Source organism: Megascapheus bottae, chromosome 17 (genome assembly GCF_031878675.1).
Source record: "Megascapheus bottae isolate mThoBot1 chromosome 17, mThoBot2.hap1, whole genome shotgun sequence".
NCBI classification, from domain to species: domain Eukaryota; kingdom Metazoa; phylum Chordata; class Mammalia; order Rodentia; family Geomyidae; genus Megascapheus; species Megascapheus bottae.
The window spans coordinates 4,204,514-4,230,487 of NC_143525.1; the positions used below are offsets into that span (position 1 = coordinate 4,204,514).

The 25,974-nt window shown below is 46.0% G+C and overlaps 1 protein-coding gene across 1 annotated transcript; it reads left to right on the forward strand.

Annotated features, from left to right (window-relative positions):
* Window positions 1–268: 268 nt before the first annotated feature.
* Window positions 269–25,968, forward strand: Alkbh5 (alkB homolog 5, RNA demethylase). The gene is made up of 4 exons (XM_090349419.1): window positions 269–1,771; window positions 12,492–12,572; window positions 24,496–24,651; window positions 25,545–25,968. The coding sequence occupies exons 1-4, from the start codon at window positions 1,002–1,004 to the stop codon at window positions 25,720–25,722; spliced, it is 1,185 nt and encodes a 394-aa protein (XP_090205545.1). The 5' UTR covers window positions 269–1,001; the 3' UTR covers window positions 25,723–25,968.
* The last annotated feature ends 6 nt before the right edge of the window (window positions 25,969–25,974 follow it).

The following is a 25,974-nucleotide window of genomic DNA, read 5'->3' on the forward strand; positions in this document are numbered from 1 at the left end:
TTTTCAGGAGTTCCCACAGGCGTCCCGAGGGTTTTCTTCTGGCGGGGTCGCCACTCAGGCACTTATTTAACCACCCATTCGCCCTTCAGGGGTCCTCGCCGCCCTCCACAGAGCTAATTAAATGACGGACTCATAGCCGAGGAAACTACATGATTGACAGGCATGATTACCAACCAAGCTACAGAAACTCCAGTCTGGGCTCGACCGGCGCGTTGGCCGGCGGTCCAATTAAAAAAGTGGAAGCACCAAAGGGGGCGGTAACGGGACGGCCTAGGTTGTGGCGGTTCCCCGGTGATTGCGCGCTGGGGGCTGGAGCTTCTATGGGTATTCGGACGATGCCATGACGTGGCTTAGCAACACTGTTGACAGCGTGAGCGCACCCCAGCGGAGGAAGCCGTTCGGTTTCAGACGCGGCGCGGCAAAGAGGCAGGTCGCTGTTTGAGAGCGCTCCCTCGAAATCCTACGGCGGGCGGGGGGGGAGGGGCGGCGGTCGACGCGCGAACCCCCGTGTGCGCTTGCGCCGGCACCTCCGCCGACCCGGGCCACACGCTCGCGCATGCCCACAGCGCTCGAAGCCGCGGTGGCCGTCAGTACTGCGCGTGCGCGCCTAAAAGCCCGCTGAGGAGCGGCGCTGGCGGACGTCGGGCGGGCGGACGGCCCGTGACGTCGTGAGGAGCGCTTTAAAGTGCGGGCCGGGCGTCTGAGGGTCTGACGAGGAGTCGGGTCGGACCTCCGCGGCCGCCCTCCGCGGCATGAGGCGCGGTTGGTGCCCCTGCCTCCGGGGACGCGGGGAAGGTGGAGGAGGAGGAAGTCCCGTTGTTCGTACCGTTGCATGACCCGCCGTCGCTGAGGCCCGACTCCTCGAAATCTCCCTCCGGATTCTCGGGCTACGCATGGGGGCCCGGCACTGAGGACTCCCTTCCCTCTGGGGGCTCCGGGCCCGTCTCCCGAGAGCCATGCCCGCCCGCCTTGGAGGACCCTAGAGCAACGACGCGGGGGCCATGGCGGCAGCCAGCGGCTACACGGACCTGCGTGAGAAGCTCAAGTCCATGACGTCCCGGGACAACTACAAGGCGGGCAGTCGGGAGGCCGCGGCCGCCGCCGCCGCCGCGGTGGCCGCCGCCGCCGCCGCCGCCGCCGCCGCCGAGCCTTACCCGGTGTCCGGGACCAAGCGCAAGTACCAGGATGAGTCGGACCCGGAGCGCAGCGACTACGAGGAGCAGCAGCTGCAGAAGGAGGAGGAGGCGCGCAAGGTGAAGAGCGGCATCCGCCAGATGCGCCTCTTCAGCCAGGACGAGTGCGCCAAGATCGAGGCCCGCATCGACGAGGTGGTGTCCCGCGCCGAGAAGGGCCTGTACAACGAGCACACGGTGGACCGGGCCCCGCTGCGCAACAAGTACTTCTTCGGTGAGGGTTACACGTACGGCGCCCAGCTGCAGAAGCGCGGGCCCGGCCAGGAGCGCCTCTACCCGCCCGGCGACGTGGATGAGATCCCCGAGTGGGTGCACCAGCTGGTGATCCAGAAACTGGTGGAGCACCGCGTCATACCCGAGGGCTTTGTCAACAGCGCTGTCATCAACGACTACCAGCCCGGCGGCTGCATCGTATCTCACGTGGACCCCATCCACATCTTCGAGCGTCCCATCGTATCCGTGTCGTTCTTTAGCGACTCCGCGCTGTGCTTCGGATGCAAGTTCCAGTTCAAGCCTATCCGGGTATCCGAACCCGTGCTTTCCCTGCCGGTGCGCAGGGGGAGCGTGACTGTGCTCAGGTAACCCACCTGGGAGAAACCCACTGCTGCCTTGACTATCCTCCCGGGTCCAGGAGATCCCAGTCCTCCCCCCCCCCTTCTCCCTTCTTCCCTCCTCCCTCTCTCCCTCCCCCTCCTTCCCTTCCTCTTTCCCATATTGAATCATTCTTCTGTTGGTTATGGTAAGCAGGGGAAGGGACATTAGTTTGAAACAGTATAGTGAGAATCGGAATTCTGACACGGAATTCTATACTTAAAAACAGGGTTAAGTCTGGCACTGGCTCATGCTTGTAATCCTACCTAGCTACTCAAAAGACTGAGATACGAGAATCACGGTTCCAAGCCAGCCCAGGCAGGGAAGTTCATGAGACTCTTATGTCCAGTTAACCACCAGAAAACTGAAAGTGGCATCCATGGCTCAAAGTGGTAGAGCGCTAGCCTTGAACAAAAAGACCTCAGGGACAGTGCTCAGCCCGAGTTCAAGTTTCAGGACTGACAATAAATAAATAGTATGATATTGTTGTAGGTTTTACAGGATTCATCTAAAAACATTTTTTCCAGAGGGCTAAGATGTTGAGTCATTCTCTTGGTCCTGTTCTCCATTTCCAAATCTGCAACGAAAAAAAAACAAGACGAAAAAAGTTGAATTTACTATCTAAAAAAGTCTTTGCTGTTCTGTTTTTGCTTTTCTTAACTGAATGTTCATGGAGTCTTTAACAGAAAATACAGTGGCCCCATGAGTGTTTATTTGATACGGATTTTCCATTCTCTAGAGGGAGAGTGACTTCCCTGAAGTTGAACAATTTCGTGGCATGGTTTGGAATAAAATACAGCTCTTAATTCTCCCCTCTTAGTTGTTGGCAAGTCTTTTGTAAAGGACGTGTTGCCTGTTATAAGAACTCAGTAAAACAAAATACAGCTGGTCTCTTGACCTGGTGTTTGGCCTTGTAGTTCTTTGAACAGCAAGGCTTAGGCTCTTGGCCTATTTGGGGGCCTGAATCCTGCTGAGAATGAGTTCAGTGCCCCAGCCCCCAGGGAATATCATCTGCTGGAACACTTGCTGTTATTAAAGTGAAAAACTTATTTGGAAACTACCTCCTTCAGCCTGAAAAAGGTAAACCTCGTAATGTAATTCAATACTCTCCAGAACCTCTTAGGTCTAGACTGCAGCTGTTCAGACCACCAAGTACAAGATGAGAATATACTAGGATTTTATTATGAGAAGCTTTACTTCTGAAGTGCCATCAGCGCCTTAGGTCGTAGTTGTGGGGGAGAAGCAGAGTCCCATGGGCTTTCTTAATACCACCAGTTCAGGTCATCTATTTCATTTGAGTGAAACAGCTGAGACTGCTCCCATGGTGGGAGCAGCAGAACCTTGAAATGTCTATGGCCTCCTGATGGAAAAACCTGGAAGTCAGTGGCAGAAGCAGCCTTGACTTCCTTACACTCCTGTAACCTAAAGGACAACTTATCAGATATTTCCTTGTCCATCTTCTGAGCATCTCAGATTTCACAGTGCTTCCAGAAGGTTCTTGGCAGAACCTTTAAAGATGGAATTTCCAGGACAGACTCTCCCAAGGGTCTGTGTAAGGCAGGTTGGAGATTTGCCTCCTTGAATGTTCTCAGTGTTCAGAGTACCTCACACAAGGCCCATTTTGGTCTTTCAATGGGATATTAATGTACATACTCCTAGGTGCTTAGGGGGGACTTGTCAGAATGTAATATTTAGCTTTTTAATTTGTGTGTGTATGTGTGTTTTGTGCTGGTCCTGTGACTTGAACTTGATCTGCGCACTGCCCTTGAGATTTTTTTTTGCTCCAGGCTAGGCCTCTACCACTTCAGCTACAGCTCTACTTCTGGCTTTTTGGTGGTTAGAGATAGTCTCATGGACTTTCCTTATTCCAGCTGGCTTTGAACCCTGATCCTCAGATCTCAGCCTCCCAAGTAGCTAGAATTACAGGCATGAGCCACCAGCACCCTGCTAGTCCTTAGCTTCTTAATGGGAAAAGCTCCCCAACACATGCATGTGACTGGGTTAAAGCCTAGAAGATTCAATTTTATTTTTTAGTTGGTTGTGGGGCTTGAACTCTAGGTCTGGGCGCTGTCCCTGAGCTCTTCAGCCAATGCTAGCACTCTACCACTTGAGCCACAGTGCACTTCCGGTTTTCTGGTGATTAATTGGAGATAGAGTCTCACGGACTTTTTGTGTCCAGGCTGGCTTTGAACCTCAATCCTCAGAGATCTCAGCCTTGGATTACAGGTGTGAGCCACCAGCCACCCAGCTTACAAAGATTCAGATTCTTAATGTGTAGATCTGTTAGTGACAAGCAGAATCATCAGTAAAATTCTCATATTTTCCTCAGAATAGTAAAATCCTAAAGGTTTTTCTAGTCCTTTCTAACCTTTTCTGGATTGAATCTTGGCTGTGGACTTAAGTGTGAGAGGCCTAGCCGTATCCTGAATAGTACTGCGCAGGCTTTTAATTCATATCACTTCATCTGTGCTTTTTTGTGGGTCATGGGGCTTGAACTGGGCCTGGACACTGTCCCCAAGCAATTCTGCTCAAGGCTACCACCCTACCCTTGAGCCAAGCCCTATTTCTCCTTTTCTAGAGGTTAATTGGAGATAAGAGTCTCAGGTCCTTTTGTGCCTGGGCTGGCTTTGAACCTTGATCCTCAGATCTAAGCCTCCTAAGTAGCTAGGATTACAAGCATGAGCCACTGCACCCCGCACCCCGCTGTTCATCTGTGCTTTTTATCTGTAGAATGAGAATGACAACTTCAGAAACTTATTAGAATTAAACAGGTAATGTAGTCTAATACAGCCTGGCGCAGGATAGACATTCAACATGGGTACTTGTTTTCTCATATAACTGGCTCTCTTGGTGGGTTAGGAGCTAGGCATTTGGTCCATCCTGAAATATGCTCTTTAACTTTCATGTATTTCAAATCTAATAGAGGCCTTAGACCAGTATATAGTAATAGTCAAGGAATTGCCAAGAGCATTCTGAAGGAGCATCTTACCCACAATGGAGTGTTGGAAATTTTAGGGAAGAAGTATGATGGAACTTGAAGGCTAACTTAACCAAGCAAAGAAGAGTGTGTCACCTGGGTGCTAATGGTTAATAACTGTAATACTAGCTGCTTAGATGATTGAGATCTGAGGATTAAGGTTTGAAGCCAGCCAAGACAGCAATCTAAGAGTCTTATCTACAATAACCACCAAAAAGCTGGCAGTGGAGCTGTGGCTGAAGTTATAGAGTGCCATCTTTGAGTGAAAAAGCTAAGGTTCAGCACCCAAACCCTGAGTTCAAACCTCAGTATCAGCACACAAAAAGTGTGTGTGTTAGGGGGTAAGTACATAGGATCAGAGAGGCTTTGGCATTGGCAGCCATCAGGGCATACATAACTATAGGTAAGGGAGATGGTTAGGGTTACTGTTGTAAGACAGATGGAATTTACTACTAGACTGTTGGAGGCTATTGTGGAGATACTATGGATTAGGGCTTAAGTGCTACTGTTGTAGTTTGGGCTCTCCAGTTCTTTCCAGGTTAGACTGTCTGTATATTGTAGAAAATTTAGCATCCCTAGTTTTTGTCTGCTAAATGCCACTAGCACTTTCCAGACATTATCCAGTGTTCCAGAAAATGAGAGTTGCAGGGCAGTCATTCCCAACTCAGAACCACTGTTCTACAGTTCTGGATGTTCCTACTACTTTTAAGTCTTCCATCACTTACACCTGGTTTTCTTGGTATGTAGGTGGATATGAATACTTGAATATTAGGAGTGCTATCATCAAATCCAGCATATTAGAGGGTGTTTGTTTTGGTGGTGGTGGTGTTGGTTGCCCTTGGTGCTGCCAGGCCTGACAAAAAGAAGGCAGAAGGCAGTAAAGGAGAGGAATTTAGCAGTGAGCCATGGGGTTCAACCTCGGACTTCTTGCTATGTAGGTATTCTACCATTTGATCCAGCCCCTTCTCTTACTACTTGGTTAAGATCCCAGTCCAGAGGTAAGGAACAGTAAAGTTGTAAGTTAGAAAGAAGGGGCTTCTAGGCATCAGTGGCTCATGATTGTAATCCTAGCTACTCAAGAGGTTGAGATCTGAGGATCACAATTTGAAACGAGCCTGGGCAGTAAAATTCAACTCTTTCTTTCAATAAACTACTCAGAAAAAGGCAGCTTTGGCACTGTGGCTGAAGTGGTAGAATGCTAGCCTTGAGCACAAAGGCTCAGGGACAGCAACCCGGCCCTGAGTTCAAGCCCCAGGACCAGTAAGAAAAAAAGGGGGAGTTATGAAAAGTGGTACTCTGAAAATGCAGAAGAATTTTAGAATTGTAATCTGAGTCTTCATTTGTTAGAAGCAATAGTATTTGTCCAAGGCAACATGGCAGGAAAACAGTTTTATATTTAATAGTGTCAGCAGGGATGTTGCTGCGTGGCAAACATTGACTCAGCAATGTCTAAACCTGGATATTTAGAACAAGAACACAGACTCTTATGGAAGTGTTTTATGGTCTTTTCCAACCTAGCTGGCAGTTTTTGTAACTTTCCCATATTAGACCTAGTTAGGCTCGCATTTTATGCTGTTCTTTAAAAGAAATAACTTAAGTTTTACCTCCTCTTCATGTCAAGTCATGTGGCATTCTTTTCTCCTGTCCCTGAAAAGAGAATGGGACTGATTAAGAGACTCAAATTTAGCCAGGTGCGGTGGCTCAATCAAGCCTGTAATCCTAGCAACTCAGGAGGCTGAGATCTGAGGATAGTGGTTCAAAGCCAGCCCTGACACTAAAGAACATGAGAGTCTTGTCTCCAATTAATCACTAGAAAATGGGAAGTGGGGCTCTGGCTCAGGGGTAAGGGTGGTAGCCTTCAGCTAAAGAGCTCAAGGACAGCACCCAAGCCCAGAGTTTAAGCCCCATGACCCACAAAAAAAAAAACAAAAAACACTCAAATTTGACTAATTAGAATAACAATCTCATCGCTAATTGCTTATTTGCTGCTACCTTTAATCAGAGACCTATGCCTTAGATACTGGTCTGGAAATACTTGTGTTTAACTCAGCCATTGTATATGTACTGGTGAGCTCAGCCTTTATTAATATTTTGTTCCATTATGTTTGGTTTGGGTGAGTGGGCATCCCTATAGATTTGGGGCTAAGAGTTGATCAGCTATTTGGAAGCAAAATTTAGCTTTCTGCCTTAAAATAGGAAAGTAGGGCAGATAGGCCCTACACCTCTTGTGTGGACTCTTGTGTCTCCGTGGGAGGGGGAGGAACCGTGGAATGAATTAGGGCTATGCACCCTCAGGAGGTCCTCTTGGTCATTAAGAGTTGGCTGTCCTTGGTGCTGCCAGGCCTGATAGAAGATAGAAGGCAACATAGGAGAGGAAGTTAGCAATGAGCCATGGTCCCAATCATAGAGCTCAGAACCAGCAGAGAATAAATAGGCCATAAAAATTTAGGGCTGGCAGGCAGGCCTTTTTAGGGCAGTTAATGTGAAGACTTCAGAAATACAGCTAGCTCCCTGGAAACATAGGCTTATCTTTGCAGTTGCAGATCTCTTCCCATAAGGCTGCTGCTTATGTGTGTCTTTTTATGGTGTCAGCAAGGTCTCTTAAGACGGTACACTTCTTTTTTTTTTTTTTTTTTTTGCAGTCCTGGGACTTGGAACTCAGGGCCTGGGCCACAGTGCCACTTTCGACCTTTTCTATTTATGTGGTTCTGAAGAATCAAACCCAGGGCTTCATGCATGCTAGGCAAGCACTGTACCACTAAACCACATTCACAGCCCCCAAATTATACCTAGTTACCAGACTTTTTCTCCATTCATGACCTAATATCCTCCTCCCTACCAAGACCCAGAATTTAATGTCAGACTTGGTGACAGTTCTAGCACCTACCACTTTTTTTTTTTTTTTTTTTTTTTGCCAGTCATGGGCTTGAGCTCAGGGCCTGAGCACTGTCCTTGGACTTTCTCGAGGTTAGAGCTCTACCACTTGAGCCTCAACACCACTTCTGGCTTTTTTCAATGTATGTGGTACCGAGGAATTGAACCTGGGTCTTTGTGCATGCTAGGCAAGCACTCTACCACTAGGCCAAACTCCCGGCCCCAGCACCTACCACTTTTAACTATTCTTAAGTTATTTAGCTTTCAGAGTCTTAAGTTTTCCTATTCTGTAAAATGGTGCCATATAGTCATTACAGTATGTTGTACAGCTGAATGATGCTATACTGAGGCTGTATCTCAAGCAATGAGCTACCTTCAGTGTTTAGTTCCTGATTGCATTGATGTATGCAGAAGTAGGATACATCAGGCTTTTTTCTCTGAGTCCAGAAAGCTCTAAGATTTCTCATAAAGTTAAGCCATATCATCTCCCCTCCTTAGTCATGGGGCTTTGAACTCTGGGCCTAGGCACTGTCCCTGAGTTCTTCAGTTTAAGGCTAGCACTCTACCACTTTGAGCCACAGTGCCACTTCAAGTTTTCTTATAGTTAATTGGAGATGAGTCTCAGGGACTTTTTTTTTTTTTTTTTGCCAGTCCTGGGACTTAAACTCAGGGCCTGGGCACTGTCCTTGGACTTTCTCAAAGCTAGAGCTCTTGAGCCACAGCACCACTTCTGGCTTTTTTCTATGTATGTGGAACCCAGGTCTTCCTTTGTGCTGGGCAAGCACTACCTACTACTAGGCCACAGTCCCGGCCCCTTGGGGACTCTTGCCTGGGCTGTCTTTGAACCATGTACATCAAATCTCAGACTCCAGAGTACTCCATAGTAGCTATGATTACAATGCCTGGCCCCATATCTTCTCTTGGAAGTTTGAATCTGGTAAATAACTTGAGCCTGAGCTCACATTCCGTGTGTGTGTGTGTGGTAACTGACTTGAGTCTGAGCTCACATTCTGTGTGTGTCTGTGTCTATCTGTGTGTGTCTGCTAACTGACTTAGGCCAGAGCTCACATTCTGTGTGTGACTGACTGCTTCCCTTCGTGGTGATGATCTTAGCTATTAGCTAGCTTAAACAGGAAATGGAGTTAGTATGGAGAACGGTGGCTACCTTGGAAATGTATCCTAACAATCATTTCTGAGATCATCCCCAGGAAAGAGATGTACAGTCCTATATAGCCCCTTAATAGTTTTTCAGGACCAGGAGCATAGCCTAGTGGTAAAGTGCTTGTGTAGCCTGCACTAAACTCTGGGTTCGATTCCTTAGTACCTCTACACAGATAAAGCTGGAAGTGGCACTGGGGCTCAAGCGGTAGAGTGCTAGCCTTGAACAGAAAGTGCTCGGGGACAGCACCCAAGCCCTGAGTTCAAGCCCCACAACCAGCAAAAAAAAAAAAGAACAAAGAGTTCAGCTGGGTACAGTGGCTTACACCTGTAATTGTAGCTACTCGGGAGGCTGAGATCTAAGGATTAAGGTTCAAAGCCAGCCTGGGCACAAAAGGACCTGAAACTCTTGTCTCCAATTAACCTCTAGAAAATGAGAAGTGGGGCTTGGCTCAAGGTAGGGTGGTAGCCTTGAGCTGAAGAGCTCTGGGACAGCGCCCAGGCCTCATGACCCATAAAAAATTTTTTTTTAAAAAATAGTTTTTTAAACTTTTAGCTTGTATCTAATCCATTGAGGAAGGGCCTGGTGCACTCTCTTTTGCACATGTAGAAACTAAGGTTTCCAATATGGTAGAATAGTTCTGATTAACACTGTGTATGTGTAGATAAGTCTTGTGAATTTTCCTGCCAGGCTGGCTTTGAATAATGATCCTCAGCTCTTAGCTTCCTGAGTAGCTGGGATACAGGTGTGAGTCACTAGTTCCTGGCATCAATAGACTTTTGATTTTTTTTTTTTCACCGTGCATAGTTGAGTGAAGCCAATGAAGAGTTTTAATAGGGAAGTCAAATTTCATAGAGCACATGTAGTCGAGTCCGGGGAGGATGTGGTTAGGTAGCATGTGGGGAAACCTAGAAGAGATAGAGGAGGCTTAGGGAAAGCTTGCAGGGAGGAGGTGTATGTGTCAGGTTCTTCCAGTCACCCTAAGGTAGTTTATAGCATACTTTATCGTTGCTGCTGGGGGGCAGGGAGGAGAAGGTGGCTCTGCCAAGGAAGGGAGCAGACAAACTAGACAACATAAGGTATTTCCTTTTCTCATTTCCCTGTGAAAACAGGAGTAGGCGGCCCTGGAACGTTCCTTTATGCCAAGGGTAGAGCTGGCCCCAGGGCATATTAAGTTTCTTGTTGGCAGACCAAGACTTTTGTGTCTCTTGTAGCAAGTAGATTTCTTAGCAGTAAATAATAATCTTGTGGTCTCCACTGGGCACTCTCTGCTAAAGTTTGGCCAGAATAGTTTCTGTTGGTACGAACTTTGAGTTCCTCTCTCATTGGAGCTCAATTCTCAGGAATGGTCAGTGGGTTGTCACAGATCCCAGAAAGTTCTAGAAGACTAGTACCTGCAAGCCTGCCAGCTTGGGTTGGTGCCACAGTCATTTCTGTGGTGCTGTTCAGCCCTTCCCTCCATACTAGTTGTGAGGCCTGGGCTCAGGGCAGGAACCTGATGAAGCTCATTGTTTGTTCTGGACCCCTTTGGAGGTTGTGGGCAGTCTCGACCTTTGACAAAAGTCTCGATTTGCTTTAGAACTGCATTAAGGGCAGTGGCTTCTTGCTAGAGAAGTTAGAGCCCTTCGTCAGTCCTGTGCCTATAGCCAAGTCAAATAGAATGATCACACTTATTACTGGTAGGGAACATTGCTTGTATCTGGTACTGCAGATTTGGGCCTTTGACATGTATCTTGGACTTCGCTTTTTTGGGAGGCTTTTTCACTAGGTCTGTAGCTGGGCAGGTAAATGTCTGTCTGTGTGGATCTGTCATTGGTGCTGTGAGTCCGGTGCTGTGAGTCCAGTGACAGCATGTGAAGGCTTTGAGAACAAGGGTTTCTAATTAGGAGGATACTAGCAAAGAAGACAGTCTTTTTCCTACATTCATTAGCCTGTGAGCAGTTTTGAAATCATATAACTTGTTGAAAATAAATAGAAATTTGAGTGTGATGGAAGTTCTTAAAATATCCCAAACACAGCTGTCTTAAAAACTTGGATTCCCCCAAAGAAGGCTTTTGATAGCTTTTTTTCAAGTAGATAAAATTTTTGTTTTGGAACTTGGTGGTCCTTGTTCTTCCTGTGACTCAGTGCTGTCACAGGCTGCCTTGGCTTCCTCTGAATGTTAGAGGAGGGAAAGGATAGAGAAATTAAACAGTATCTTCACCAAGTTCTTCCCTAGTCACCAGTTGCCTCTAGAGTCTATAAAGGTATATGTTCTTGAGGGCTCTTTCTTTGTGTGTGTGTGTTTGCTTGCCACTCCTGGGGCTTGAACTCAGGGCCTGAGCAAGGCTAGAGCTCTACCACTTGGGCCACAACACCACTTCTGGCTTTTTTTCTATGTATGTGGTACCAAGGAATTAAACTGGGGTCTTCGTGCATGCCAAGCAAGCACTCTACCACTAAGTCAAGCTCCTGGATCCTGTTTTTTTTGTTTTGTTTTTTTGTTTTGCTTTTTGGTCAGTCCTGAGACTTAAATTCGGGGCCTGGGCACTTTCCTAAGCTTTTGCTCAAGGCTAGCACTCTACCACTTGAACCACAGTGCTACTTCTGATTTTTTTTTTTGTTCATGTAATACTGAGAAATTGAACCCAGGACCAGGGTTCCATACATGCTAGGTAGGCATTCTACCACTAAGCCCATTTCCAGCCCCTTATTGCTTTTTTTTTTTTTTTTTTGCCAGTCTTGGGTTTGAGCTCAGGGTCTGAGCACTATCCTTGGACTTTCTCAAGGCTAGAGCTCTACCACTTGAGCCTCAGCACCACTTCCGGCTTTTTTCTATGTATGTGGTACCGAGGAATTGAACCTGGGTCTTCATGCATGCTAGGCAAGCACTCTACCTCTAGGCCAAACTCCCGGTCCTTATTGCTTTTATTTATTAGTTTATTTTGTAGTGCTGGGAGGTTCACATATGTCTGGCAAGTGTTCTGCCACTGAACTACTCCAGCCTTAATGGATTTTTTTTTTGTTGTTGTTGTTGGTAGTTAGTCATGGGGCTTGAGAAAGCCCAAGGACAGTGCTGAAGCCCTGAGTTCAAGCCCCAGGACTGGGGGAAAAAAGTCTTGGACTTCCCTGCCTGGGCTGGTTTTGAATTGAGAATCGTAATTCTAAAATCTCAGACTCTGAGTAGCTAGGATGACAAGCTTGAGCCACCAGTGCCTGGCTTCTTAAGAGATCTTTGTAAGAAGGATTTCTAGCCTGTGGTGGGAAGGCTCTGCTTTGGCCAGAAAAGACCATTTGGTCTCCTTTGCCTCCTGCTAGGTTTTTTTGTTTAGGTGGCTTGTGGGTAGAAAAGCTTTCTAAGGGCTGGGAGCATAACTTAGTGATAGAGTGCTCACCTAGCATGCTTGAAGCCCTGGGTTTGATTCCTTAGTACCACAAATTCAGAAAAGGCCAGAAGTGGTACTGTGGCTTAAATGGCAGGGTGCTAGCCTTGAGCAAGAAGTGACCAAAGACAGTGCCTAGGCCCTGAGTTCAAGCCCCAGGACTGGCAAAAAAATAAAAAGCTTCCTAAGCCTTAACATGGTATTTACCTTCTGTATAGATATTGAGGCTCCCACATGACAAGTAGCAGTCATAGACTTGGGTCATATTCTTGGCTTCAAGGAACTTTGGTTGTCTGTTGATTCTTTATGGTGATATATCCTGTATTTCTTTCTAGTGGGTATGCTGCTGATGAAATCACTCACTGCATACGGCCTCAGGACATCAAGGAACGACGAGCAGTAATCATCCTCAGGAAGTAAGTGTTCTAGTGTGGTTAGTGCCTTCTGCCCCTCCATAACAGGCAAGCCAGAGTGAAATCTGGGAGACCAAAGGTTATAAGTGATCTTAATTTATATTTTCATTCTGAAAGGGTAATACCACTTTATCTTTTCATCAGGAAATTAAGTTCTTTAGCTGATTAGAGTTCAGTATTGAGCAAATGCACGTATTTCTGATATTTAAGGATATATATATATATATATATATTTTTTTTTTTTTTTTTTTTTTTTTTGGTGGGTCATGGGGCTTGAACTCTAGGCCTGGGTGCTATCCTTGAACTCTTCAGCTCAGGGCTACTGCTCCTTTTCTAGAGATTAATTGGAGATAAGAATCTCATTGTCGGCTGGGAGTTTGGCCTAGTGGTTAAAGTGTTTGCCTCGCATGCACGAAGACCTGGGTTCGATTCCTTGGTACCACATATATAGAAAAAGCCAGAAGTGGTGCTGAGGCTCAATGGTAGAGTTCTAGCCTTGAGAAAGTCCAAGGACAGTGCTCAGGCCCTGAGCTCAAGCCCAGGACTGGCAAAAAAAAAAAAAAAAAAAAAAAAAGGAAACAAAGAATCTCATTGTCTTTAGTGCCTGGGCTGGGGCTTTGAACCTGGGTCCTGAGATCTCAGCCTCTTGAGTAGCTAGGATTACATGCGTGAGCCACCGTGCTCTGCCTTTTTTTTTTTGCCAGTACTAGGCTTGAACTCAGAGCCTGGGCACTATCCTTGGACTTTCTCAAGGCTAGCTTGCACCTACTTGAGCCACCGCACTACCACTTGCCCCTTTTTCTGCGTATGTGGTTCCAAGGAATCCAGGGCTTTGTGGATGCTAGGCAAGCACTCTACCACTGGGCCATGATCCCAGACCTTTTTTTGTTGTTGTTGTTTGGTGCCAGTCTAAGACCATGAACTCGGCTGAAATGATGTCTCCTAGCTTTTTTGCTAAAGGCTAGCAACTCTGCTGTTTTGAGCCAACAGCTCCATTTTCAACTATTTTGGTGCTTAATTGGATATGTGTCTGAAGACTTGCCTGCTCAGGCTGGCTTTTAACTGTAGTCCTCAGATCTCAACCTCCTGAGTTGCTAGGATTATAAGTATGAGTCACTGGCAATTAGTTCTTTGGCTATTCAGAGTATTTAGTATTGAACAAAGGTACATGCTTTTGATGTTTATAGACAATGTCTTGAGATTTGATTTGGGAAGTACTTTCCCAGACCCCGCATTAGCTTCAACCTTACCGCCTTGGTTCTTATCACATGTAATTATTTTAGGTCTTAAAACAGCTTGCTTTTAAAATGCTTAGATTTTTACTTCTGGGAGGAATAAGTAATGAGGAGAGGAAACAAAAGTAGGAGGCTAGGGGCCAGGAGTTTGGCCTAGTGGTAGAATGCTTGCCCTGTTATTCATGAAGACCTGGGTTCAATTCCTCAGATACTACATATGTAGAAAAGGCTGGAAGTGGTTCTATGGCTCAAGTGGTAGAGCTCTAGCCTTGAGAAAGCCCAAAGACAGTGCTCAGATCCTGAGTTGAAGCCCTGGAACTGGCAAAAAAAAAAGTAGAAGGTTAGGGGTTACAAATAGGACTTAGTGGTAGAGTATTTGCCTAGCATGCATGAAGCTCTGGGTTCAATTCTTAAGTACCACATAAAGTCAGAAGTGGCTCTGTGGCTCAACTGATAGAATGTTAGCCTTGAGCAAAAAGTAGTTCAGGGACAGTGCCCAGGCCCTGAGTTCCAAGCTCCAGTATCAGCATCAAAAGAATTTTTTTTTTTTTTTGCCAGTCCTGGGCTTGAGCTCAGAGCCTGAGCACTGTCCTTGGACTTTTTCAAGGTTAGAGCTCTACTACTTGAGCCCCAGCACTACTTCCAGCTTTTTTCTATGTATGTGGTACCGAGGAATCGAACCCAGGTCTTCGTACATGCTAGGCAAGCACTCTACCACTAGGCCAAACTCCCGGCCCCTCAAAAGAAACTTTTTAGAGGACTGGGAATGTGGTTTAATGATACAGTGCTTACCTAGCATGCCCTGGGTTTGATTCCTCAATACCACAGAAATGGCTGTTAGTGACATTGAGACTCAAGTGGTAGAGTGCTAATCTTGAGCAAAAAAAAAACCCAAAAACTCAGGGACAGTGTCCAGGACCTGAGTTCAAGCCCCAGGTACAGGGCGATGGGGATGTGGGGGAAGAGCTGAGGAGCTCAGAGACTAACACCCAGACCACGGGTAAGGTGGTAGCCTTGAGCTGAAGAGCTCAGGGACAGTACCCAGGCCCAGAGTTCAAGCCCCATGACCCACAAGAAAAAGTCTTAGACTAACTTAGCGCCACTTTACTCAAACTTAAGATCCTAGCCCCTGCTTTCCGAGTGGATAAGATTTTTGTTTGACATTGGTTGTTTTAATTTTATTGTCAAGGTTATATACAGAGGGGTTGCAGTTACATACACAAGGTAATATGCACATTTTTTTTTCTGTTCTTTTTTTTTTTGTCTTGGGGCTTGAACTAGGCCTGGGTGCTGTCCCCGAGCTCTTCAGTTCAAGGCTACCACCCTACCTCTGAGCCACAGCCCCATCTCCCGTTTTCTAGTGATTAATTGGAGATAAGTCTCAAGTTCTTTAGTGCCGTGGCTGGCTTTGAACCTTGATCCTCAGATCTCAGCCTCCTGAGAAGCTAGGATTACAGATGTGAGCCACCTTACCCAACAAGTAAAGAGTACATTATTACATTGTGCTTCCTTGGTTTTTCTCCTACTACTCCCTTCCCATGCCTCTGGCACTGTTTTTTTTGTTTGTTTTTTGTCAGTCCTGCTTGAACTGGGCCTGAGACCTGTCCTTGGGCCTTCCTCAAGGCTAGCGCTCTACCACTGAGCTGTAGCACCACTTCTAGCTTTTCTAAGTGTACGGTACCAATGAATTGAATCCTGGTCTTTGTGCATGTTAGGCAAGCACTCTACCACTAGGCCAAACTCCCAGCCCTAGGCACTGGGGTTTTAACTCAAGACTTTGTACTTGCTACCATTTAAGCCATACCTTTAATCTGTTTTTTAGTTGGTTGGGGGGCTTGAACTCTGAACTTGGGCACTGTCCCTGAGTTCTTCAGCTCAAGGCTAGTACTCTACCACTTTGATCCACAGTGCCACTTCTGGTTTTCTGGTGGTTAATTGAAAAATTAGTCTCACAGACTTTTTTGCCTAGGCTGGCTTTGAACCGTGATCCTTACATCTTAGCATTCTGAGTAAAATTACAGGCATGAGTCTCCAGTGCCCAGCTATTTTATTTTATTTATTTATTTATTTTTTGGCCGGGCTTGGGCTCAGGGCCTGAGCACTGTCCTTGGACTTTCTCAAGGCTAGCACTCTACCACTTGAGCCTCAGCACCACTCCCGGCTTTTTTTTTTTCTATATATGTGGTACCGAGGAATCGAACCTGGGTCTTTGTGCATGCTAGGCAAGCACTCTACCACTAGGCCAAACTCCCAGCCCCTATTTTATTTTTTGAGTCAGGATCTCACTATATAGTCCACGCTAGCCTCAAGCTTGAGATTCTCTTGTCTCTGCTTACCAGTACCAAGCTTATAGGCCTATGTGACATGCTTAGCTCCTCATTTATTTATTTTTCATCTGTTTATATTAGTGTGGACTCAAGGGTATTTGTTTGGGGTTCAAGGTCTATTGGAGCTGTTGAGCCATTGGGAGCTGTTGGTTTATGTGTCTGTGTCTTTTGGGGGGGGCTTGCAATCTTTTCTTTCTTTCTTAGCTTGCAGTCTTTCTTTTTTAGCTTGCAGTCTTTTAACTTCAGTCAGTGACTTTGTCATCCTGGTCTTTGGGCCTACAACTATAGAATAAGATGATGGTGAAATATCTTTGACATGACTGTCACTTTGTCAAAGCTTTGAATCTGTATTGAGGGTATGATTCCGATCTGGAATCCTATGGTACAGGCAGATGATTGGACATGCGTGGAAACTCCTAACATAATTTTGTGGCTGGTAGCTTTTCTCTACTAGTCTTAATAAACACCCAGAATTGCCAGGTGCAAGTGGCTCATGCCTGTAATCCTACCTATTCAGGAGGTTAAGATCTGAAGATTGTCGTTTCAAAGCCAGTCCAGTGGTAAAGTCCATGGGATGATTACCTCTAAGTACTGAAAAGCTGGAAGTGAGCTGTGTCTCCAATGGTAGAGATCTAGACGAGCAAAGAAGCTCAAGGACAACACCCAAAACTTGAGTTTAAGCCCTAGGATTGGCAAAAAAGCCCACAAACCACCAGGATTGATTAGAGAAAAGGTTTTTACTGCTTTTCCTGTTTCTTTTCTATTGGTTCCTAGAACAGGCCAAAACCCAAACTTACTTCTGACCTAATATGCAGTCATTGTTGTCAGGCTATAGGTTTGCCTTTAATTGCCGCTAGGAATTAATGGTTTACTGAGATTAGGAACCTGGAAAGGAATTCCTAGGGTTATATAGAATCACACCAGTAATTTCCCAGGTGTTTCCAGCCTCCCCCAGGAGGTTTTCATGGGAGAAATCTTTTCAAGAGATGCAAGTACAAGTGACCCTATCTGGAACATCCAATCAGTCTTCCAGATACTTCCTGAATCTTGAGTGGTGGTTCTGTACCTAACTGTCCAGGCTGGCTGAGTCAGTGCTTCCTAGTACAGATAGATGTCTCTCCTGGAATCTCTTTAGCCAACCGGACCCCTAGTTCTGGTCAGAACCTGGGAATGAATGTTGTGAGTGGCTGAATGGAGCTTGTCCATTTTTCAATTTGACTGGGCCCAAGAGCTATCTATCTACAAGCTGGGCTTTGGTAAGAAGCATCTAGAAAGGATTAAGAAGAATCTTTAGGGGGCAAGAGTTTTGCCTAGTGGTAGAGTGCTTGCCTAGCATGCATGAGGACCCCCATTGGATTCCTTGGTACTACATGTATAGAAAAGTCAGAAGTGTGTAAGATTTTTAACTCCAATTAACCACCAGAAAACTGGAAATGGTGCTGTGGCTCAAGTGGTAGAGTGCTAGCCTTGAGAAAGCCCAAGAGTCTGAGTCCCTGAGTTCAAGCCCCCAGAACTGGCAAAAAAAAAAAAAAAAAAAAAAAAATAACCTTCAGCTTCAACTTTGGGTTGTCTCTTATTACCTGTGAAGTATGATTCAAGCATCCGTCCTAGTCACTTGAAGTTTTCCCCTTCATCTTTCAGATCCCCTATACCTAAAAGTACCTTCAGCTCCCAGTTTGGTTGATGGATTTGTGTGCTGGACTCTAGCATTGTGGCTTCCATTGGTGACACCTAAACCATGTTTATCTTCTGTTTTGCACCCCCTCTACCCAAAGGATCTCTGTGAACATACAAAGTTAATTAGGTTATTTGTTAATTAATCTTCTAGGTTTAGATCTTAGTTATTGTGACATACAGGAATCAAGCATTATACACATATATAGTCTTTATGCTTGCCAATTGTGAGTTTCCAAACTCATGTTCTGAATTTGGACATCCCAGTTTATCTGGAGCCTAACATTTCCAAACCATAGGAGGCATTAGTTAGCATGAAGAATAATTGAGGCCAGTGAGGAGCAGCTCCAGAGTAGCTTCAGGGGCTTGTCTTAGAAAAGGACAAGCTGCAACAAGTTCAAAAGAGGAGCATGCTGGCTTGAACACCCAGAGATCATCAGAGGTGACTAGCTGGGAATTTGTACCTGGTGGCTGATTTGGTATCTTCAGGTAAGGCTGTTTCAGTAGGCAGAGTCTAGACATTGATTCTGATTTGTTCTTCACAAGTAGAAGAAATAAAGCTAATCTTTTTTTTTTGGCCAGTCCTGGGGCTTGAACTCAGGGCCTGGGTGCACCACTTGGACTTTTTCTTTGTTTTTTTTGTTTTTTGTTTTTTTTTTGTTTTTTGTTTTTTTTGTTTTTTGTTGTTTTGGTTTGGTTTTTTTTTTGCCAGTCCTGGGCTTGAGCTCAGGGCCTGAGCACTGTCCTTGGACTTTCTCAAGGCTAGAGCTCTACCACTTGAGCCTCAGCACCACTTCCGGCTTTTTTTTTTCTATTTATGTGGTACCGAGGAATCGAACCCGGGTCTTCATGCATGCTAGGCAAGCACTTTAACCACTAGGCCAAACTCCCGGCCCCTCGACTTTTTCTTTGTATGTGGTGTTGAAACCAGTGCATCATGCATGCTAGGCAAGCACTCTACCACTAGGCCACACTCCTGATTCTCCTGCCCCCCCCCCCTCCTTTTTTTTTTTTTTTTGGGTCACTTGTAGAGCCTGAACTCAGGGCCTCAGTGCTGTCCCTGAGCTCTTTTTGCTTAAGACTAGCACTCTACCACTTTCAGCCACAACACCATTTCCGGTTTTCTGGTGGCTAATTGGAGTTAAGAGTCTCACACATTTTCTTGCCTGGGTTAGCTTCAAACTGCAATCCTCAGAGCTCAGCCTCCTAAGTAACCAAGATTACAGACATGAGCCACTGGTGCCTTGGCATCCTGCCAAAAGTTACACAGACTTGGCTGGAGATGCAGCACAGTGATAGAGGACATATTGATTATGTGTAAAGTTTTGTGTTCTAGCACTGCCAAAAAAAAAAAAAAAATTGCATAGACTGCTATGGAAGGTCCCTGGGAGTTCTGAAGCTAGAAGTGACCTTTTGAAAGCTTGCTTAGGAGAGGAGACCAAAGCTGTAATTTGGTGCTTAAGATGTTTGATGTCATAGTCAATAAATGGCTAAAATCTTGGATCAATTTCTCTTGGAACTGAGTCTTGTGGTCCCTTGGTTGTTTGCACAGTGGACACCTCACTTCTTGTCTCACTCTCAAGTTGAAAATGGCTGAGAGTTTGGCCTAGTGGTTAAAGTGCTTGCCTAGCATGTGCAAAGACCCGGGTTCGATTCCTCGGTACCACATACGTAGCAAAAAGCCAGAAGTGGTGCTGTGGCTCAAGTGGTAGAGCCCTAGCCTTGAGAAAATCCAGGGACAGGGGGCGGGAGTTTGGCCTAGTGGTAGAGTGCTTGCCTAGCATGCACAAAGACCCGGGTTTGATTCCTTGATATCACATACATAGAAAAAAGCTGGAAGTGGTGCTGTGGCTCAAGTGGTAGAGTTCTAGCCTTGAGAAATGTCCAAGGACAGTGCTCAGGCCCTGAGTTCAAGCCCCACAACTGGCAAAAGGAAGGAAGGAAGAAAGTTGAAAATGGGTTTGGGAGTTTGACCTAGTGGAGAGTGCTTGCCTAGCGTGCACGAAGACCCAGGTTGGATTCTTCAGTACAGAATACATAGAAAAAAGCTGTGGCTTAAATGGTAGAGCTCTATAGCCTTAAGAAAGTTCAAGGACAGTGTTCAGCCCCTGAGTTCCAGGCCCAGGAATGGCACAGAACCAGCCTTGAGTGAAAAGGGACAATGCCCAGGCCCAGGCCCTAGGTTCAAGTTCCTGTACTGGCACACATAGAGAAATTTCTGACTAGGGGATAGGAATTTGACTTAGTAGTAGAATGCTTGCCTAGCATGCAGCATGCACGAAGATCCAGGTTTGATTCCTTGGTACCCCATATATTGAAAAAGCCGGAAGTGGTGCTGTGGCTCAAGTGGTAGAGCTCTAGCCTTGAGAAAATCCAAGGACAGTGCTCAGGCCCTGAATTCAGATCCTGGGACTGACAAAAAAAAAGTTTCTGACTTGGAAACATCAAATATTTGTTGTACATGGGCACCTGAGATAGGTAGCAAAGGAAACTTAGTATTCTTTTAGTTTTTATGTTTACATGCACATTACACAGTAAAGAGAGAGCGAGCATTGGTAGAAAATAAAGTATATCCCTGTGACCTATCAAAAACTAAAAATCTAGATCCACCTCAGGGGGAGAAGCAGTCTTAGATAGATCTGATTCCTAAGACAGAAACTATTAGCCAGGCAGAAATGGTAAGTTCAGATGCTGGGAACAGGAACTAGTTTAGGGACCAGGGCAGATGAGGGTCAAAGGAGATCAACATTTGACCCTCAGGAAATGACCTGTGTGCCCTTGAGAGATCTTTTTAATTTCCAACTCCAGAGCTGCTATAAGATTTATATTCCCAAGGTTGGTACTGTCTAATTAGTCAGATACAGTGGCACAAGACAGAGTAAATAGCGTTTGGTCAAAGGGGTCTCAGCTCAGAATGTTAATGAAGCTGGATTAAGTACCTAGAGATGCATTTGCCTCATGTTAACTGAAATTGATGTGTTCTAGACTTTACTAATGCTAGCAGTACCACTAGCACAGACTCCTTTCTCCACAGTGCTGGTGATTAGGCCCAGAGTCTCATACATGCTTGGCAAGTGTTCTGCCACTGAGTTACATCTCCAAACCAAGTAGGCTGGGATGTAAGGAGGGCTTTCCAGAGAAGCACATGTAAAGGTAGTGGATGGTACATGGGTCTCACCCCAAAATAGAAGAAGTGGTAATTTTGTCAGATGTTCTTTGCGATGAGGATATAGCTCAGTGATGGAGCTCTTGTCTAGCATGCTCAAAGTCCTAGCTTCCATTCCTAAACTGCATAAAAGGAAAAAGGAAGGAAAATGAGGGGTTTTTGTTTTTGTTTTTCCCTCTCTTTGGTTATGGGGCTTGAACTCAGGGCGGGGCTCTGTCCCTAAGCTCTTCCTAAGTATGAGGAATCGAACCTGGGTCTTCATGCATGCTAGGCAAGCACTCTACCACTAGGCCAAACTCTCGGCCCCTTCTGGGGTTTTTTAGTGGTTATTGGAGGTAAGAGTCTCACAGGGACTTTTTTAGCCTGGATTGGCCTTGATCCTCAGATCTCAGCCTCTTGAGTAGGAGGATTACAGGTGTGAGCAACTGGTACCAGGGGAGAGATGAGATGATTTTTTTTTTTCCTGTGCTGGTACTAGGTCTTGAACTCTGGGCCTGGGTTCAAGAATTTTTGTTCAAGATTTTTTTGTTCTAGCTCTCTACCTTTTGAGCCACAGCTCCATTTAAGACTTTTTGATGACTATTTGTAGATAAGAGTATCATAAAGGGCATACATGAGAGCTGGGTTCAATTCCTTGGTATCACGTACACAGAAAAGGCTGGAAGTGGTGCTATGGCTCACTCTTGAGAAGGCTCAAGAAGGACAGTTCCCAGGCTGAGTTCAAACCCAGTACTGGCAGTTCAAACCCAGTACTTTTTTTTTTTAGAAAAAAAAGTATCATGAACTTTTCATCCTGGCTGGCTTGGAACTGCAATCCTCTCAGATCACAGCCTTCTGAGTAACTAGGATTATAGACATGAGCCACTGGCATCTGACCTTTTCTTCCTCTTGGTGGAAACTGGAGGTCAAGTCTGGTGAGTCAGTTCCTTATCTTATTACAAAACAAACTGGCAGGGATGGTAACTTGCCTGCTGTCCCGCTAATTTGAGTCTGTGGGCATCAGAACATTGGTTCCTAGTTAGAAGGAAGAAGGTAACTGTCAATGCCAGTGGCTCATATCTATAATCTTAGTTACTGGAGGGTGAGACCTGGAGGATTAACACTCCAATCAGAAAAGTCTGTGACTCCATCTCAAGTTCACCAGCAAAATGCTGGACTGAATATATAGCTCAAGTGGAAGAGCACCAGTTGTGAGCAAGAAAGCTGAGGGAAGGGGATGGGGGTAAAGGGGAGGGGAAAGTGGGAGAAATATGGGAGGGGTAACAATGTTCAACAAGAAATGTACTCACTACCTTATCTAACTGTAACCCCTCTGTACCTTGACTAAATTAAATTAAAAAAAAAAAAAAGCTGAGGAAGTATATAAGGCTATGAGTTCAAGCCCCAGTACCTGCACAAGAAAAAGGATGATGAGCCTGGCATTGTGGCTCATGCCTGTAATCCTAGCTACTCAGGAGGCTGAGATCTGAGGATCAAAATTCAAAGCCAGCCCGGGCACAAAAGGACATGAGACTCTTATCTCCAATTAACCTCTAGAAAACAGGAAGTAGGGCTTGTCTCAAAGGTAGGGTGGTAGCCTTGAGCTGAAAAGCTGAAGGACAGCACCCAGGCCGAGTTCAAGCCCCATGACCCACCAAGCGATGCCCCAGCCCAAGCCCAGCCCAGCTGTTCTTGTCAGACTTGAAGTTTCACCTAAGCTTAAATCTTTCTCTCACAACTTCCAGAATGTTGACCTACCACCTTCATGACCTAGTTTTCCCCATTGCTTATAGTAGGTCACTACCTAATGGAGAAAGTGACCAAGACACCTGTGGAAGCTGTGAGGAATGGATGTTTTATTTTATTTTATTTGTCCATTGTAGGACTAAATCTGTGGGCCTGGGAACTGTCCCTGATCTCTTCAGCTCAAGGCTACCACCCTATTCCTGGAGCCACAGCACCACTTCTGGCTTTTTCTGTGTGTGTGGTACCAAAGAATCGAACTCAGGCCATTGTGCATACAATGCGAGCACTCTACCTCTAGGCTACACTCCCAGACCCTTATTTTTTTTTTTATTTAATTTATTTATTTATTTGTCAGTCCTGGGCTTGGACTCAGGGCCTGAGCACCATCCTTGGATTCTTTTTCTCAAGGTTAGAGCTCTACCACTTGAGCCTCGCACCATTTCTAGCTTTTTTCTATGTATGTGGTACCGAGGATCAAACCCTGGTCTTCGTGCACGCTAGGCAAGGACTCTACCACTAGGCCAAACTCCCGGCCCTTAATTTTTTTTTTTAAGTGCCTGTTACTGGGGCTTGAACTCAAGGACTAGCCTCCATTCCTTGACTTCTTAAGATCAAGCAAGACTGGCACTCTACCACTTGAGCCAAAACTCCATTTACCTCAGCAGGTTCTTGAAGGTACTTCTGGGACTTCTGCCAGCTGTGCTCGCCATTCCCTGCCCAAGCCCCACTCCAGCCCCTGACTCCCATCTGCTTTTCTTTTCTTCTCCCTTTTTTTTTTTTTTTTCTTATCATGGGACTTGAGCTGTAGGCCTGGGCCCTATCCCTGAGCTCTTCAGCTCCAAGCTAGCACTCTGCCACTTGAGCCACAGCACCACTTCCAGTTTTCTGATGGTTAGTTGGAGATAAGAGTCTCATGGACTTGCATTCGGGGGCAGCTTTGAACCATGATCCTCAGATCTCAGCCTCCTGAGTAGCTAGGATTGATTACAGGCGTGAGCCACCAGCCCCAGGCCATCTGCTTATTTTCTAGCCCTCCCCTGTGCTACACAAGAAGCTTTGGGGCCTTCTCGGGATTTTTCAAATCAGGAGTTTCTTGGTTACCTTTATAAAGGACTCAGATCATTGCCCTGAGCATCTCTGACCAGCATGTCCATCCTCCTCTTCCTCATCTGTATGTCCCTTTACTTAGCAGTATGTTCTTTGTCTTGAGACTTACACCTGGTGCTGGATGGGGACTTTGGCAGCTTCAGAAACTCCCTGGTTCTGTTTGGTTAGCATCCTGCAACCAGGCAGAAGCCTGTAGGAAGTTGTGACAGGATAAGAATAAATTCATGATTGTGGAGTGGGCCAGAGTTTTCACTCTACTATGTGCCTGTATATTTACACGAGAAAGTATGGTGGCTCTGTTTCCTATTCTATTGGAGTATGTGGTGCCTACTAGTGAGCCCCTCAAACAAACAGAGTAGATGCCTCTGGAGAACCCCTGGGCCTATGTGATGTGAGAAGGGGCTATCTCTGACTGTTGAGAGCCCTGTAGTCTGTCCCTTTGAGAAGGCAAGTTATCACTGGAGTATTCCAAAGTATGCTCTCCTAAGCCAAAACTTGAGAAAGATGGTTTCTGGAAGTAACCTAGCTCAATTTCTTCTTGGGTTACAAGAAGACCAAGATACAGAGAAGAGATGCTGGGCTATATGCCCAGTTGGTTTCTGCCTGGTGTGACAAGAAATTAGAATTGACTTGAAGAGATTTGTGACTTCACCAGAGGCCCATTAGAGACTCCATGTGTATTTCCATTACAGGACAAGATTAGATGCTCCTCGACTGGAAACAAAGTCCCTAAGCAGCTCTGTATTGCCACCTACCTATGCTTCAGATCGACTGTCAGGAAACAACAGGGACCCTGCTTTGAAACCCAAGCGGTCCCACCGCAAAGCGGACCCTGATGCTGCACACAGGTACTTACCTTCAGATGCTCAGCAAAGGAGTCCATGGACTAGCTATAGGGCAGGACAGATGGAGAAGCCTTTTAAAGGGTAGGCTGGTTAGGAGCCTGGCATTGCGTACCCTTCCAAACCTTATGTCTGGTTCCTCCGGGATAGGAGGATAGGGACATTGGTGGCATTCCTATCTGACTGGACCAGGTGCCTTATACCCAGAGGGAAAAAGGTCAGGTAGGGGTTCCAACAAATAGGAATATGTTGTAACCTTCCTGTGTCTTCTTGTTTAGTACCATTTGCATACACTTTTAGGAGTTTATGCCTGGATCTTAGGTGGGAATATTGACAGAATTGCATCAGGGATCTGTTAAAGAAGCTTTGGGAGGGTTTTCAAGATGAGATTAGCAGATGAGGATGTTGTATGGAAAAGCATTATAGTTAAACAGGTCTAAGGCTTGAGGCAGAAAAAGAGCTTGACAGTTTCAGGGGCTACAAGGAAGGCAAGCAGTGAAGGAATGTTGGAAGAAGCACAGTGAGGAGAATTGAGAAGTAGTTGGTAGGACTATGGATAATCTTGGGCTGGGATAGAGAAGGCTGTCTCTCCAGCAGAGTACTAAGCACCACTGAGTCAAGCAGATATCCCACTGAGTCACTAGAAGATGCCCTAAGACAAGGTTGGCCATGAAGCCTCAGTGGAGAGGCATTTGAATGTCAATCTTTCTACAGGCATGGATGAAGGTCCCTACCAGTGAGGCCTTCAGTCTTCTGGCAAGTTGAATAGGTGCCCTGGTGAGAACCATTGAACCTAAAGCTCTGCCTCAAAGCCATGGACTTGAAACCAGTCACAGAGGTGGTGAAGCCAGACTCTTCCTGGCAGCCTCTTAGATAAAGCCCCATCTCTTTCCTTGTAGGCCTCGGATCCTGGAGATGGACAAGGAAGAGAACCGCCGCTCAGTGCTGCTGCCCACACACCGGAGAAGGGGTAGCTTCAGCTCTGAGAACTATTGGCGCAAGTCTTACGAGTCCTCAGAGGACTGTTCCCAGATGGCTGGAAGTCCTGCCCGAAAAGTGAAGATGCGGAGGCACTGAGGCCTGCAGCCACCCTCCTGGAACTCTGGTTAATCCTCATGTAGCTGCCCCTTTTTCTGTTTTAAGGGTTTTGTTTTGTTTCCTTTTGGGGGGGGGGTATTTTTTTTTCCCCTATATGTTTTTTTTTCCCCCTTTGGTTTGTTGCCCATTAAGGCTGAAGAACAGAATTGGCCAAGATCTGGGTTCTTCTGTTTTGGCTTTCCTCCTGGATGGGAAGGCTATTGGTGTCTGAAGGTCAGAGCTCATGCTGAG

Bases quoted from the DNA above. Each gene is read 5' to 3' on its own strand.
- Alkbh5 (XM_090349419.1), top strand. From the start codon at position 1,002: ATGGCGGCAGCCAGCGGCTACACGGACCTGCGTGAGAAGCTCAAGTCC. The intron at 1,772-12,491 runs GTAACCCACCTG...ATTTCTTTCTAG, and splicing joins GGGAGCGTGACTGTGCTCAG to TGGGTATGCTGCTGATGAAA. The intron at 24,652-25,544 runs GTACTTACCTTC...CTTTCCTTGTAG, and splicing joins GACCCTGATGCTGCACACAG to GCCTCGGATCCTGGAGATGG.